General features: G+C 35.5%; 1 protein-coding gene across 2 annotated transcripts; it reads right to left on the minus strand.

Moving 5' to 3' along the window:
- Positions 1-11,870: 11,870 nt before the first annotated feature.
- LOC131076580 (uncharacterized) lies at positions 11,871-16,922 on the minus strand. Of its 2 annotated transcripts, none has more exons than XM_058013833.2 (2): positions 16,592-16,922; positions 11,871-15,541 (listed from the first exon to the last, which is right to left on the minus strand). In XM_058013833.2, exon 2 carries the CDS (start codon positions 15,225-15,227, stop codon positions 12,516-12,518), a length of 2,712 nt encoding a protein of 903 aa, XP_057869816.1. In that variant the 5' UTR covers positions 15,228-15,541; positions 16,592-16,922; the 3' UTR covers positions 11,871-12,515. The 2 variants fall into 2 exon arrangements, with proteins under 2 accessions (XP_057869816.1, XP_057869817.1); XM_058013834.2 differs by having other exon boundaries at positions 11,871-15,603.
- Between the last annotated feature and the right edge of the window lie 523 nt (positions 16,923-17,445).

The raw sequence follows: 17,445 nt of genomic DNA on the forward strand, positions 1-17,445 counted from the left end.
TATGTAATAGAAGAATCACCATATCCTCTATGAGAAGTACAATAGATAGACTTGGTTTGCTTTGATCTATTTTTAGATTTGACATTTCTTATGCATTGAGAGTTTTTGAATATATGTTTGGTTATCCTCCTTGATAACTTGGTTTGATGATTATTGATGTGATGATGAGTTTGCATGTTCAGTGTTTGGATCTATGAGTTATGTATTTGTGTGGGCTGATCACCTATTCAGTTGCAAAGGGATGACATAGATTTGGACTATCTATATCTACAAGATTTTTTCAATGTTGATGCAAAAATTGTGCCTTGTCTATGGTCATTTGTGCATTGGTATGTTTTATTGAGATAGGAGAATCTATAAATAGAGACTTGATTGAAAATTTAGAGTTGATATGTTGATGGCATGAAGTCTTATCCATGATAGTATATCCTAGTTTGAGGTATGATTAGCTTGGATGTATAACAATTTGTTGTGGTTTCTGTTGACCATTTTTTGTCAACCTTAGCCATGTAGACAACCGATCTGATAAATCATCTACTGGCTAAAATCCCTATGAATCTCCACGCTTAAACCCTAAACCCTTAAGGCATTTTTGCCTTAGTCATTTTTTAAACCTTGTTTTTTTCTCGACGTTGACCGGTCTAGGCGGTCATTTCACTTAAAATCTATCAGAAGAAGGGTCCCCTCTCCATCCAGGAGCTAACCCCTTCTTACCCTCTACTAGCTAGCGGGGTTTATGTTGTTATCACTATTTCGTTGTGGTTGGGACTTACCTTTTGGTCCCCCCTATGATATTGCGATAATCGCTTATTGTTTCATGGTTTCACGATGATCTAGGCTCATGGTGTGGTTAGGCTTGTGAAATGGTGATATGGGCCACGACAATGATATTAAGTAGTCTTTATCATTATTTCATAGTGGTTTTCAAAGAAAGTGGGGCCCTCTTCACGATATGGTGATATGGGCTATGGCAAGGTTACAAAAAATGCTTTTTCCATTTTGTGATGAAGTAAGCTATCAGTAGGGTCCATCTTGTGAAATGGTGAAGCAGTATAAAGGAAGGTGTTTTTCGCGGTTTCACGATGGTCAAGGCTAATCACCTGGTCAAGGTTGCAAAACATCGATGGCCAACAGTATAAAGAAAAAATAAGGATATCGTGGGGTCACAACGGTTATGGATAACCACCACTTGACCTTCTCGATATAGCAATAAATATTGGCTGAGTAAAGGGTTTTTGTTGTTTCATGACGATTAATGTAAAGAGGTTATCTCCAATTGCGAAACAATGATGCGACTGGATTAAGGAGAAGATTTTTCATTGTTTCACAGCGGCCATAAGTAATGAATTATCTCTGGTTGCAAAAAAATGATAAGGCTCGTGGGGCCAGTTTGTTTAACTATTAATCTCGACTATCCAATTTCACTTAAGGGGGAGATCAATGACCCTATTTTGAACTCTTTTATGGGCCCTTTTGGAGACCTCGTGACACGATCTCAGTTGTCCATTAGTGCGCAATTAAGAGGATCGAGTGGCTTGAATTCAAACTGGAGGTGGACGTTAAAATTCAAACAGTTGTGCACGATGGTTGTTGACTTCATGGGTTGAAAATCAGTTTCTGACCTGTTGGCGAACCAAATCAGATCTGATTCCAACCACTTTCAGGCAATCGCCATTACTCTATTTGGCTCCTGCAGATGTTTCTCTTAGCCACCCATGCTCATTTATGGCAAACAAAAGACTTATGGGTCTGATAGAGGCCGCTCAGATGCCATCCCAATGTAGGAGCTTCTTTATTTTTAGGGATTGCTACTCTTTCTTAGTTCGGCAAAGATCTTTAGGCACACAAACATCAAATCATCTATCTGAACTGATTCTCCTCTCTTTTGTAACCTAACCCTAGTTGGTTAGGGTTTCTAAACTAGTGTTCTATTTGAGTTATGTCTGATCTATAAAGGCAATTTTGTAACCTTCTTTGAAGGATCTTCTCCCTTTTTTCTCTTACAGAATTATATGATTCTGCAACTGTAAATTTACATTGCCTTTGCATCAATCAAGTTAGTCTTGTTTCACCTCTTTCCAAGTTCATTTACCTTGTGCAAAATTGTCTTTGTTATGAATTTGTTGTCTTATTAGGTTTGTTTGATTTATATGTTGTATCAACTCTGCTTATAGGAGTTGTCTGTGGATATTTCAATCCCTCTCAATTCTTCATTAAGCTTCAATCTCATGTATGTCTTAGGAACTAATTAAAGATAGGAATTTGTGTATTCTTTGGTTTGGTTCATTGATGTTTTGTGCAGTCATAGATAGGGAAAATGATGATTTCAATCTAGGTGCATCACCTCACATTTACCTTTCAACATTTTTCTCCCCTTTTCTCTTTTGAATCATTAAAATATATTTTACAAATGTTGGGTTAGTCCAACACTGCACTCTGAGTGATAAGGAAGCCAACCTTCTCTAGAGATTGAACCTCACATTGCACAAGGTCCCACACTTGGAGGTTGCTTCCACGTTTCACAAGGTGTTGAGCACAAGTGTTCAACAAGGGTGCAAACTTTTGTGACAACAGTTTCTACATTAGGTGGTATATGTATTGCAGTTACTTAGGGCCTTTGTTATCATTTGAGTTTGTTGCTTATTTTCATGTAAATATTGTCACAGGTTTTAGTGATAGTTGATACGATTCACCTTGACATGTTCCATTTTCTTCCATATGTGGCATGCTGGAGGATTTGAGGAGTTTTTTGCTTGATGGTGGTTATCATTGTTGCTTTTGTAGGTATCTTGTTAGAGCATGAGAACATTCTAAAGATTCAAATGGTACATCGATTATTTAGTGATGTTTTTCTCTTGTTTTTTATTCCTATAGGTGTATTTATAATGTATGATGTCAAGTGGGAGAATGTTAGGATTGAGGTGCCATCTACGTTATAAATCATAAGGCATGGTTCCAAAATCCTTGGAAAGTGTACTAAGGTACTAAGGGTGTATTGGGAAAATATTTTGTAATATTTATTCTCACTATTGTTTATATTGCATTCATAAGGGGTGATGGGCTCCACTACCAAGGGTAAAGGTGGGTTGTGAACGTAATTATTTAATATTATTTTCCCTGCATGTGGATACCTAGAATGTGATAATTAATGACTTAGGGAGTCGACAAATGAGTGACATTTGGGCTTCTCCAAGTAGGGGGATTGGAAGAGGCAACATGTGTCTCTTGATATTTTGTCATTTATTACTTAATGTAATGTTTATCTTGTGCAAGATTGGGCGCTCAAGTTGGAGGGAACATATTATAGCCAAAACTAATGTCCTTTTAGCTTCCATGGAGGTAATAAAAGGGTTGTAGTTGTTGTAAATGAGGAGCTTTCTTTGTACACCTTTATTAGCAATTTTGGAGCTCTTGTCATTCTTTAAGTTCAGGTCCATGGATGTAGAATGGATGAAATGGAGGATACATTTCTTATAATATTGTTCCAAGTTTGGTAAAAAAGACATAATATTATATGAATCAAGTTATTAAGAAAGGATTAGTTTATAGAAGGATGAAAAATAGCAAGATTTTTCTTAATGCTATCATTGGGAATATGATCAAATGGATATCCCATAGGCAACTTGACCACCATCTTAGCTATATGATACCTAGTTGCCTTAAATGCGAAATTAGATGACGTTGACATTAGTGTGTTCATCTCTATCACCACGACTTCACCATCCTCTATATTCATTCCAAACTAAACATTAAAACCCCCCATTTCTTTTAGGTATTATGGCTAACAATTCATTCACCATGTGAATGTTTATATATGTTGCAAACATGCCTACCATGAAATTTTCAATTATACAATCCAACATAAACCCCATTGTGTCATGCTCTGTTGGATGTCAATGTCATATTGCAAAACTCCTATTTTCACACAAGCAAAGCTTGTGGAGTGCATTTTAAGACCTATCAATTGTATTCATTTAAAAAAAATTGAAGTCATTTTATCAAATCCATTTTATACAAATTTTGCAAACATTATATTTCATGAAATGACATCTCATTGAGGCTTTTTATAAAGTAGTTCAAGTACCTTGTTAATGCCTCCTCATTTTGTATACAAATTTGCCACAAAATTTGTTATTATAATATCTAGCAAAAACCACCATTTTAGTTAGCTTTTGATGGATGTTTATCTTTGTTTCAAAGCTCTTATTTTTATGTAGGTCATGGGAGGTGGCTTTATACCTACTGCAGTGTTGTAAATTGTATCCCTTTACAATTTCACACTCACTTTGGACCCACTTTGTTGGTTATGCTTAATGTACCTAGTTCGTGTCTACTTGTGCTCAATTTCAAGATTGTTTTTAGAAACTTGGTGCAATCTCCTACTCGTGTCCTTTTTTTTGGCTCAAAATGCTAGGACTAGGGTGTCTGGCACTCTTGTTTGAGTAGTTTGGCCCCAAATTTTGAATTATAATATTAAGCTTTGCTAGTAATGAGAAATTGCTTCCCAATGTTAGCCTTTCCCAAAAAATAAATCTAAAAAGGTGTAAGATGCATAAAATACAACTCCCTCCCTCATTTGAACTCTAACCTACATGATTCAATTCTTATGAGCATTCAATCAAGCACATTCAAGGCTGTAGACACCTCAAAATGGTCAACGCTTGCGGAGTCATGCTTTAACATTTGCGCATTGCCTCATTTTAGGTTTTTGCGTCGCATTAACATTTCTCCTATGATTCGTACTTGGTTTTTATCATTTGTGAACATCGAGTCTTTCTTCTACATTCTTCATTTATCTCGCTCTCAAATTTGGTCTTGTCGACAACAAATCTCCAATCATGATTTTGATCAATTTTATCCTATTGCATCAATGTGCGTGCTTATTTGTCATCATTTTGGACATCGTCAATCCTCATTAGGGTTTTGTCCTCCTCTCAATCTTGCGATCGATTTGTCATCGATCGTTGTCCTCTTATCAATCTTGTCATCTGGTGATCGATTTATCATCAATCCTTCAATCTTGTCCTCTTAATGATCGATTTGTCATCAATCGTTGTCATGTTTGATCTTGTCATTTCACGATCAATTTGTCATTGATTGTGGTCATTTTCAATATTGTCATTTTGCAATCTATTTTGTCATCGATTCTTGTCCTCTTGTCAATCTTGTCATTTGGCGATCGATTTGTCATCGATTGTTGTCTGTCTAAATTATGTCAATTTGGATCAATTTGTCATTGTTCCTCGTCAATTGGCGTATTTATTAATCAAATCATTTATCACATTGGTCATTTATCAATCCAAAATCAAATCGAATCGGGTCAATTATCCTTTGTCAAGACCTAATTGTCATTCTCGCATTGCTAATTTGTCTTCTAGGGTTTCGTGATTTAATCGTTTAACCTTGTGTGTCAATTCTTCCTTTAGGATTAATAAATTGTTTATTTATCCTAAGTCTTCTCATTGCAATTAAATGTTCATTTAATTGGCTAATTATCCCTCTTTGTGAATTAATTAATAAATGATAAATTATTAATTAATTTACCTAATTTCTAATTTTCATCAAATTTCCTAATTTCTAATTTCCATCAATTTCCTAATTTCCTAATTTTCTAATTCCTAATTTCAATTTCCTCCTATTTCTCTCCTAAATTCATGGAAATGACATAGAAATTTGTCATAATTTGTCATAATTGACAATCAATCAATCCTTGCATAGAAATTTGTCATAAATTGTCATAAATTCTTGACATAGAATTTGTCATAAATTGTCATAAACCCTTGCATAGCAATTTGTCATAGACATGTCATAATTTTGCTATTCTTGATTTGAATTTCCATTCGAATCACTATCATGCTAATCTTGTCATCTCTCCAATTCTTCTATAAATTGGATGAATTTCTTCAATCTTGGCTAATAATGAGAATAATTTAGTATTCAGACTATCGAATTTATGCTTCTAGTACTCTTGATCAAAAATCCCGTCAACTTGCTTTCAATTATATGTGCACTTGTAGGTGAGATCCACAACCAAACCATTTGAAGAGGAAAGAAGAACAATGGAGCCGCATGGAAGGAGCATTCAAATCGTCATCTGGTTTGCATAATTTCTAGTTTTGTATGCTTTGTTTTCATGTCTCTATTGAATGTGTCTTAGGATAGATTCATTGCAATGAATGCATTTGTGATTGATTATTAGTTTTTATATTGTTTGTGATGATTTCCTATTTCCTAACGTACAAAGGCAATTAAACACATATCGACAATCAAGGAGTTATGAATCCAAGTTTCAACAATCATGATCAAGTTTCTTGTGTTCCTCTATGATGAAGGCATGCATTAACACAATTCAAGCAACATCAAGCCTTATTTGAAATTTCAAGCCAAGAGTTTCATATCTAAGGTAATATTTGTCAATTTAAGTATTTACATTAAGATTTTAGCCTCTTTCATTTTTTAGGACAAGTTCTCTTTTTCACCAATCATTGTTGTAGTGGAGGTGGGAACACCAACACGGGGTTTGACTTAGGCAAGCCCCTATACAATACAGCTATTTATCTCCATTTTTTTTGTGTGCACACGTTTAGTTTTGACAACAAAGAATACTATAGGCATGTAGAGAAGACAACGATAGATGATCTCAAACGTCAAATAGGTGGAAACAATTAGACTCGGGCACCTTCCAAACCATGTCTAACACTTTTCAGCTGATTTTTTGAGAGACAAAGGTACATGACCTCTTGACCTAGAATCTAGATTTTATTATTGATTTAAACATCCTCAAATTGGGGCACCCAAGACACCAATCCTATCTTTTCAAGCCCTGATTAGCACTATAGGTCCTCTCTTGTCTCCTCTTTCTAGATCTGAGCTATTGTGTTGATTTCTAGTTTTGTATTTCACTTTTATTGCTAAAAGTTATCAATTTCATATCATTTAACCTAGTCCATTTGTACACATTCCCCAATCTTAGATCCATTGCAACAAAATGAATCATAAACCATAAGTGCTCAACTCCCCTATTAGGACTTTAGTTGAACCTATTTGTGATTATAATGATATGTAATGGAAATTTTAGATCTTAGTTTTATTACTAGATTAGTGTTTGATTTTTACAAGTATAACCTGCCAATCTTATTTTCTTCAAATTTTCCACTATTTTCTTAACAAAATCATTTGTTGTATTCTCTATGATCATGACTACTTACTTGATAGTGTGTGTGCCTTGAATATGTCTCTACGTCCATTGTGACCTTTGTTTCAATGCTCTCATTTGGTGGATGTCGATAAGGCATTGGTGTAGGTTGTGGAGCTTGGCATTATGCCTAACAAATGTATTTTCCTAGAAGTTCCAAAGAATTATTAAAAGAAAAATCGATTTTATGTAGGTGATGTAATAATGGTGCCTCAAAAACCATATTTGCTTGAACCATTTTGCCAAAAAGTTCTTGTCTCATGACTATGTTGCCTCGTTTTGCACACATTTACCAAAGCATTTAGAACTACATCATCTAACAAAAATACCCATTTTGTTATGCTTTGATAGACATTCATACCATGTTCAAGTAACAATGTTAGCCTTGCTTGGGATAAGCATATGAAAAGATATTTGAATAGAGGCTTTGGGGGTTTGAACATATTTATGAATGAATTAGAGTGAGAATCGGAGGAAAAGGAGATTCTCAATACCTTGAGAACCTTCGACGTGTTCCCACTTCCATCAAACACTTTGATTTTTGTTTTAAAATGCTCTTTTTAATGTGTTGTCAAGGGTTAAGGCACTTTTGAGAATTGTCAAAACTTAGAGGGTCATAAGGAGCTTTAGAGGGTTCCTTGTAGATTAGGAACTTAAAATTTTAAGGGTTTGAGGTACTTTAAGAACTAAAAATAATTATGAATATTTTTAGTACAATTTTTGCATTTTAAAAAATCAATAAGGGGAAATGGCATATGTAGACACCTAAAATTGTCCTTAATTAAATTAATATTTATTATTTATTTAGTAATTTACTAATATTTCCTCTATTAATTAAATAGATATATTTATTTATTTAATTAATTCATTAGCCTTTCTTTCCTATAAATTAAATAAATATTTATTATTTATTTAAATTGTTTTCACCTTTTTCCTCTATTAATTAAATAAATGCTTCATTGTCCTCTCTTTTTTAATCCTAGCCCTTCAACTTGTTCACATGGACCATATTTAAAAGCGTAGTCATGTGACAAGTCGTATTCCTCTTCGTTCACTTTATCCTTTCTCCAATGTCCACATCAATTGAATCAAAAGTCAACCCACCTCTTAATCTCAACCCTTCATTCAAATTAACCTCAACTTCATTCATTCTCTTCCACCTCTTAATCTCGTCCCTCAATTTCATTTGCACCTTTTAATCTAAGCCCTTGATTCTCTTGGAGATTTTTAAAAAAGAGGCTTATTATTCTCATTTCATCACCCACAACTTGAGTCTACATCTATTATGTCAAAATCTCTATAGAGTTTTCATCATCATGACATCATCTTGCTTGCATCATCAATCAACCACACCCCATTTTTTTTTGTCATCTTGTGTTAGTGTTTAATGCTGAAAGAAAATACATTCCTTTCACAAGATCTTTAAGGATAAGAGGACAATGGGGTTCATGTGTGTGAAGGTATAATTTTGCTTTATTTTGTTTTCATGCATTTGATTTAGAGCTTCATTGGTGATATTGAATGATTTTGTAGATTCTAGGCTTGTGGTTGAGCTAATTAAGACTTTAGAATAGATTGAAAATTCAATGTACACAACATAAAATAACCCAGTAATCTGAGATATTAAATTATAACAATAATTATTTCTTTAGTTGTTGGTAAAAAAATATCTTTTATTATTGTTTTACTGTCATATTTTATTTTATATTACCGTAATAATGAGTTTCTCAAAATGATTATTTCAAAACTATTTTATTTTCTTTAAAATTATTTTATTATATTTTAGAGCTAATTGTGAATTAATTTATTTTAATTTATGTGGTTGCTGAACTCAAAATCAAACAATCAAAACATTGATGTTCTTTATAAACAAATCATTTTCTCATCGATATATAACAAATATTTATTCTAATGAACAAACTCAACTTCAACTAGTTGTGTCTAGTATGAATTGGTCAAGGTCAACTCTAGCAACTATATTGTCCATCAACCTTAAAAAATCATGACACATTCACTTCGCAAGAATATGTTAATCTTAAAATGTTATCTAGTCTAGCTTCAAATCACTCCCATGATATGATTCATCTATCAATTAGACAAAAAATATTTTTATCACAATGCTACTACGAAAAAATATTTATATATTTTAATATCAAACAAACTTTACTTCAACTATATTATGATGGTCTTACTATCAAACTCTAAATCAACTAATCAATCTAAGAAGACCCTTTAGTGACTAATCATTTACTCATTAATATTTAACACATATTTTGTTCTAAAGAACAAACTCAACTTCAACAATAATAATTATATAGTGTCTAGTGCAAATCAATCTAAAGTCAATGTCAACCCTAACAATAACAATGCATACACTCAAAACTAGAAATGACAATGCACAATTATAATCTTTATAAATTGAATAAAAATGATATATTCCACTTGCACAATCTTTTGATCTCAAACCATTAGTTGGTTTGTTCCTAAATTAATATGGCAACAATTATTATTATTATTATAATACTATGAATACAAATACTAATAAATAATATATATTATATATTGCTTATGATATATTATTACATATTATATTATTTATTATAATTATATTTATATATTAAATTATCAATATTACTATATATTTTAACAAATAATTTATAGAGCTATTTTATAATCGAGTACTCTTGCAGGTCAATCATTAATATGTTTTAAGTTTGTTTTAGAAATATAATTGCACTGGAAGAAGAGAGCAGAGATGCCATAATATTTTTAATGTATGCTGTAGATTGTCAAATGTGGTGGACATGCGGTTTTTCACCGTAAGAAATTTATTTCATTGGATTTTTCTGTATAATTTCAACTTTTGTTTAATAAGACCAAGTTCTGTGAATTACCAGATAGATTCGGGAAATATGGAGTTTTAAAAAAGATTTGAATAGTATTTAGGTGTTCATCGGGCTTTTAGTCTGGCAGGATAGAATTATTATAGTTAGGTATGATTTGATGCATAGTTTGATACTCTAAGAAAACAACACTGGTTATTTGCCCTGAAATTGATACAGTGAAAAAAAAACAGAGGTACTTGGCCTGGAATATCAACAATTTTTCTATTTTTCGATTTACAGTTATCATTTTGTCCTTATTTTTAATGTTTATTCTATAGTTCTTATCTAGGTTATTAACAAATGGGCTAACCAGCCGTCCTGTGCAGAATTGTAGGGGGCTTATGGCATTGGCATTTCAATGACGGTTTAATAATTTAATATATTTTAATTTATGTAATAATGTCTACTAATAGCCAAAATCGCCAATATGACCATAAAACGCACAATATGTAAGTGCACTGCTGTATAAAAGCATCTCTGTGGAAAATGAAAGAATCAGTTCCAACTGCTAAGTAGGGCAGAGAGAATATGTGCTAAATTTGTTCAAAGGATTGTGCCTTTATTTCGAAAGGAACTTTTGGACTGCTTTATGAGATACGCTATCAGGTTTAATCTCTGAAAACTCTGAGAACTGATGCACAGACAAAATTTTTGGCATGCCTTGCTCATGAGGAAATTGGACGAGACGGGAACCCTCAAGAGTGGAAATTTAAAGTAGAATTTTCAGTTCTATCTATTACCTGTGTCACCTAAATTGAATCTTGAGACTCAAATTGTACAATAAGTTCCTAAGGAAATGGGGATCCTAGCCATACCCATTTCTTGTAACCCATGTTCTGCCATTTCTTATGTCCTAGTTTCTGCTGTTGGGGTGCCACAGAGATAAAATTCTGTAACTTGTGTATTGATTTGTTTATTTCGAACATTAACACACCATAACAACTACCGATCATATAAATATTAGGGTTTGATGGTGAAGGCTGTCAACAACTTGCTCCGCAGATTATTGGTGACCTAGGTAGTTATAATAGCTCCTGGTTTTTTGTAGGTTTTCACTCAATTTTATATATTAAAGTATCATGGGTGTTGACTTCGTTTCAACAGCAGTTCCTATTTCCTCAATCAGTCTTAAGCATTTGCTCAGTTCGGAGTTCCACAAGCTGTTCTTAAAATCACTGTTATGTATAGCAACTGTACAACCTGCACAAGCTTATAAGTTGTTGCCATAGATCAAAAAATTATTGCACACTGTGTCCATGCTTCAAAATCAATGCGCTAGAGTGAAAAAAAGTCTCATGGTCACCATTTGGTAAACAAGATTATCTAGTTGGTTAAGTTTTGTGTTTATAAAACTTCATATTATGGTGAAGTAAAAACGTTTTGTTTGTAAGTCACTTTCCGTTTATGTTCATTGTACCCAACAGCTTAAGTGGGCCTGAGTGACTCAACTGGAACTGGACTTATAATTCTTAATGTAGTAGATTTTATCAGAAAAATCCGAATTGAGATCAACAATCAAGATCTCTCTTCATGTAAACAAAACATCAGACTTATCAGGGCAAACCCATCTACAAAAATAGGCTTGGTTAAAAATATTGTCAGCATCTAAAAGAGGCATTTGATGCTAACTTTTCACGGTTCAAAATTTCAAACCAACAAGTGATGAGAAAAATGGTGAGAATGCTGATTGGATGTGCCCAGTTTCTGCTACCTATAAGTTCCCTATGATAAATAAATCCTTTAAGAAACTTAAAAGAAACGATGAAATGTGATACATAACTAGCAATGCAGATGATAATGCAAAATCAAATTACATGAAATAGGTATCTTACATATATTAGTCTGCACTTCCACTCTCAACTTTTGTTTAAGGGTACTTACAGTTACTTGGTCTGCAATTACCTTTGCCTGTTACACTCGAGTACTTTTCTACATTTTTCTTATAAATGTTTGTGACTTGCTGTGAGATTCTGCTAATTACAAAGTTTACGATATATGCACCTTACTTGGAATACACGGATGTGTATCTTTCAAGATCTAAATGCAGATTTCTGGGGTATGACAGAACAGAAAACATTATGTTCAGACCTTTGCTGGGTAGCTAATTGTGAATTCAAACCTTGTAACTGGAAATAAATGAATTTTGTACACATGCGAGCAACCAGATATTCATGAAAAGAGTAATTATGTACAAGGCCAAACTTCTCCAGACCTCGTGAAGATTAAAGAGAACAAACTCCTCAATTAAGCGTACACAATGCCTGCAGGTGTTATGGATGTCAATCATTAATTTGATTGGCGTCAGCTTGTTCTTTCATAATTAAAGCAGCTTGAAATTGATGTCATTCTTAAATTTTTTTCCTGCTTTTGCAGCATACATAATATCAAAATATTGACAAAGATACAAGCTGATTGATGTTTGTCTGTGGGGAATATTAAAACATTCCTGAGTTGCTTTGCACCTCAGCTTGTTTCCCAGACTCAAATGCCTTGGGTGAAAATGGCACAAAGCCTGCATTCCCAGGCCGTAAACCTCTTGAAAGCATTGACATGAGACTTCCACCATGTACTCTTCCCTCTGGAAGTGAAAAATGGCCAACTTCAGTTTGCAATGTTTTTAGGCCCTCCTTTATGGGAAATGGAGCCAATACTTTATGAGGATTAAGAGGTTGAAGTGTTGTCGATCCTAGTAATTGATAAAAGGTCTTCTCCTGATCAGAAGGCAAGCCAATACAAGTATCCTGCTTTCCAATGGTAGATCCAACAACTTCAGTGCATCCAGATGTAAAATTGGGGTCAAAACCTGTAGCATTATTGAGATGAGCAAAGGTTGACTGGTATCTACATGTTCCCTCATTTTCAACAACATAATCTGTATCAATGTTCATGCTATCAACAGAACTGGGTACCTCAACCGTTTTCCTTTCAACCATGTGCATATTCCATTTTGCCAAATGTTTTGTTTTCAGCTGAAATTGAGACTTGACAGTTAGTGTGAGTTCATCCTCCTGGCCATCTTTTTTCTTAGCCCCAGGCTCCAAGTCACCATTGTCAACTTTGTTAATGCTCTGCTCCACAACACAATTAGAGGCCCCTGATGCCTTATTATGCGAAGATTCCCATTCAATGCCAGTGACAAGTGGTAAACTCTCACTTAAAACTGAACCAGCTTCAATTATATTAATAGTTGCATTTACCATTGATGGTCTGGCTAGTCCATGAAACAGGCCAGGGCCTGTCCCAGGACCAAGTGCCTTGCCACCATGGGATCTACGATCTTGGACCAGAGCACTGTGTGCAGCACATAGACCTATTTTTCCTCTAGCATACCTGTCACAAGGACCTTGTCCATTCATTCCATGCACTTCGTGAGAGTAAACTGAACCTTCTTGGTCCCATAAGCACCTCTTGCCTCCTCCATGGGCTTTGCAAAAGTCTGTACTACCTTGAGCACTTTTTCCACACCCTTCAAACTTACACCGTTTCCCTCCTCCATGTCTAACACAGTAGTCTGTCCTGCCTCGCGCACTCTTTGTGCACCCCTCAACAGAACATCGCTTGCCACCTCCATGGGCCACACAAAATTGGGTGCCTCCATGCACACTTTTTGGGCAGATGCCACCTCCATCAAACATACAGCGTTTGCCACCACCATGGCCTTTGCACAATGAAGTGCTACCTTCAGCACCTTTATTGCATCCAGTATATGTGCACCGCTTGCCACCTCCATGTGCTTTACAGTACAAAGTGCTTCCTTGTGCTCCTTTTGTGCACTCTGGATATTGGCATCTTCGTCCACCCCCATGAGATATACAGAGACTAGAGTAGCACTCAGCACTCTTTAGGCAACCTTCTTTTTGACACCTTTTACCCCCACCATGCCGAATGCACAAGCCTGATCTGCCCCTGGCAGCCTTACTACAACCTTGGTGGCTACATCTTCGTCCTCCTCCATGCCCAATACAAAAATCTGTTTTTCCTTCAGCACTCTTTGTACATCCTAGCTGTTGGCACCTACGACCTCCACCATGAGCTTTACAATATACAGTTCGACTTTCAGCACCTTTAGTGCACCCAGATTTCTGACACCTATTTCCACCTCCATGGGATATGCATAATCCTGAGGATCCTCTAGCTCCCTTGTAACAACCTGTAAATTTGCATGTCTTGAAGGTACTGTGCTTTTCTTCATTACCCAGAGAACCATTTGAAGTGATCATTCTACAAGATGTTCTTGTAGTCTCTGGACTATTTTGTAGAGGATGGTTAGTAATGACACTACTAATCCCTAATTGAGGAAACGAATCTGCACCTGAATTCTCCATTCTGGGTGCCATAAACAAAGATTGTATATAACACCTGGATTCAGTCTGTGCAGAAGTGGAACCCTCATTCACAGGAATCTGTGTGCTCCTGTGAGTCTCTATTCCATTGGAATGAGCTTCCTGCCTCAGGCCATGAACAAGGGCACCATCAGATTGAGAAACCACCACAACTGGATTTATTACTGTTTGTCGTCCCAACTCTGGAGATGCTGTGGAAAGCCCCAACTGAAGAATGTCAGGATCAATGTCTAATGATTTTGTAACCGTAGCCCTAGAACAATCTTTTGATTCCATCTCTGATTTAATTTGTGAAACACCAGTGTGTGTACAGATACTCGATACTTTGCTAGAAGCAACATTCTGATGGCCTTCAATGGTGTTATGAAGAGTGGTTCCATTAGGCAACTCCTGACCATGTCTGACTTTTCCTGTTAGACTACTGCCGAGTTGCATTGTTCCAAAACTTCCACCAAGAGGAGTATCAAAAGATACCAAGGCACTCGAAGTTGTCTTGGGAAGTGAGCTGCACCTATTGCAACCCAATCCTAGAGCCAAGCCAAAATCATCATCAAAGCATGGAGATATTGATTGAGCCTCATGAAAGGTTAAACATTGCCTTTGTATCTCCTTGGGCAGAGATGCATTGCAAGGTACAGAACCAGACCTGTCTATTGAACAAAACAAGTGATCATGTATCTTCTGAGTACGTGAATGTACTTGACGGCCATGCTTCAGGGAAGTATCATCTTTATTGCATAAATTGTTGGATGCCATAATACTTGTAATGACAGGAGATGTGAAATTCTCTAAGTTGAGATCCATTTCTATTTTTCCAAATTACACTTCAGCATAAATAATTGCTATAAATTTGAAATGTACTAAAAGACTATGAGCAGGATATAAAAACAAATTGTGCAATCCACCGCTCAAAAAACCTGATGTATCCGATCTATCCATAGCTGTGATTGTGAATAGACCTCTTTGTTTCATTAAAATCCAAAAACTTTCCAAAACTTTGTAAGTGGTAGCATTTTGAGGAAAGCACAATTTAACCAAAATTGACAAAATGTACACCTCCCAGTAAGCCCGAAAACATCTTCCATTCTCATATACCGATGTGTACCACTTCATCAATCCTGCCAATATAACAAATCAAAGCATGCGTAAGCCTGGTTCGAGGATGCCATAGTTCATTTGCCTGCACCTCAAGAAGGTATATTCCTTCAGAGCCAAAGAGATAAAACATATCCAGCCAAAAACACCTTGGAAATATACTATTTATATATTCTAAAATTTAATGAAGTAAAGAATGAATCACTCTTCCTTTCCACTTACCCATATTAGTTGCAACAATAAAATCTTAAATGAAGACAATCTAACATCGCTTAGAGAATTCTGTTTAAGACTCAACATCCATAGGATCTAGCAATAGTCTGATCAAGTAGATACACGTTGATAGACCCTACAAATGGATTTGGCCTCACAGAAGTTAAAATTCATCTCGATTCATTTCATATTCAACCAGCTAACTATTGGCAAGCCCACACATCTACCAAAAAGAACACGGAGACGGAAATAATCTCTACCACAAAATCCCTAAATATATAAATAGACAATGGCCAACCAAGATAACCTAAGAAAACCATACCAGAAGAATTTCCCATAGTCCAGCACTGCTATTGACATACCTATGGAGAGTCGAATCTCGGTGAAGCATTTCTAACCAAACAAAACGCCAGACCCACTTCATATATATCCAACAATTATCCTGGTAAGTTGAAAAACTAAAAACAAGTTGCCATATCCCATATTAAAACAGAAAGCTCATATTACTCCGAAAACACAGGGCAAACATCTAAACGAACGCTAAACAACAGATAAATCCATAGCAAATTGCCATTTCCCATATTAAAACAGAAAGTTCATATTACTCCGAAAACACGGGGCAAACATCTAAACAACGCTAAACAACAGATAAATCCATAGCAAGTTTGGATCCAGTAAATTCCCCATTTTGCTCAGAACCTAAAGTGCTTTCACAAATCTCCAGAAAAAACCCTGATTAAGCTTAAGGCAGTGCAATCCTAAACCATACAACCAGATATTTGGGTACCCATCCCATCAGAGGCTTTTGAATAAACTGAGCTGAAAAACACATCAAGAGTATGAAACGAACAAATGGGTACCTGAACAAACTGTTTAACACCCCTGTAGAGATCTCTAGCTCCAGACCACCCAAAATCTGACCTTCAATGTCCCCCAAAATTACACAACCTTGCAAATTACAAGGCCAACAAAAATCTGGGAATCTTTCATAAGTACACACACAAGCATTGAATAAAGTTGGAAAAGCTTGCCCACAATGTCTACTAAAGAGAGAAGATAAGATTTAGGTCTGCAGCCACAAAATTCCATTCACAAGCCATGGCCTGCCCGATTTTGCAAACAGTAGCACTTTCTGTCAACTGATGATAACGTTGAAACAACGGCACTGGCAGTTGAATATTCCGTTAAATCTTCGGAGACAACGGGGCTTATGCCAAGTGCCGTCTATATTATCCACGTCACATAAACGCTACTTGCTGAGACACGTCGCCGTTAATGCTTGCGTCATATGTGACGTCATCGGTGGACTCGGCAATCGAGCAGGGGTCCCATGGCGGCTAGCATTTACAACACATAATTGATTTCTCTTTTTTAAAAGGAATAACTTGATTTTGATTCTTCAATGGCGTCATAGTCACACAGACAACTATTTACACAAGAAACTTCCCCAGGCCGCCACGTTAACCAATATGACAGCTATCAGTACTTGGTAAAGTTGTAGAGTTTCTGTTAAGGTCTATAGTGTTATCATGCAGAGAACTTAAAACTGCAAATAATGATGAGATTGGGTGACTCTGGACTAACTGTTTTTTTTTTTTTTCCTCCAATACAATCTCTATCAGTCCTTGCCATGGCAGGGATAAAGCCAATCTGCTAATCAAAGGAATGTATTTTTTTGGATGACAGTTCTAATAATTGGGAAAATATTAGTATG

Source organism: Cryptomeria japonica, chromosome 10, assembly GCF_030272615.1.
Source record: "Cryptomeria japonica chromosome 10, Sugi_1.0, whole genome shotgun sequence".
NCBI classification, from domain to species: Eukaryota; Viridiplantae; Streptophyta; class Pinopsida; order Cupressales; family Cupressaceae; genus Cryptomeria; species Cryptomeria japonica.

What these genes read in the sequence shown, in the direction of transcription:
- LOC131076580 (XM_058013833.2), bottom strand. Translation starts at nt 15,227, where the DNA reads ATGGATCTCAACTTAGAGAATTTCACATCTCCTGTCATTACAAGTATT.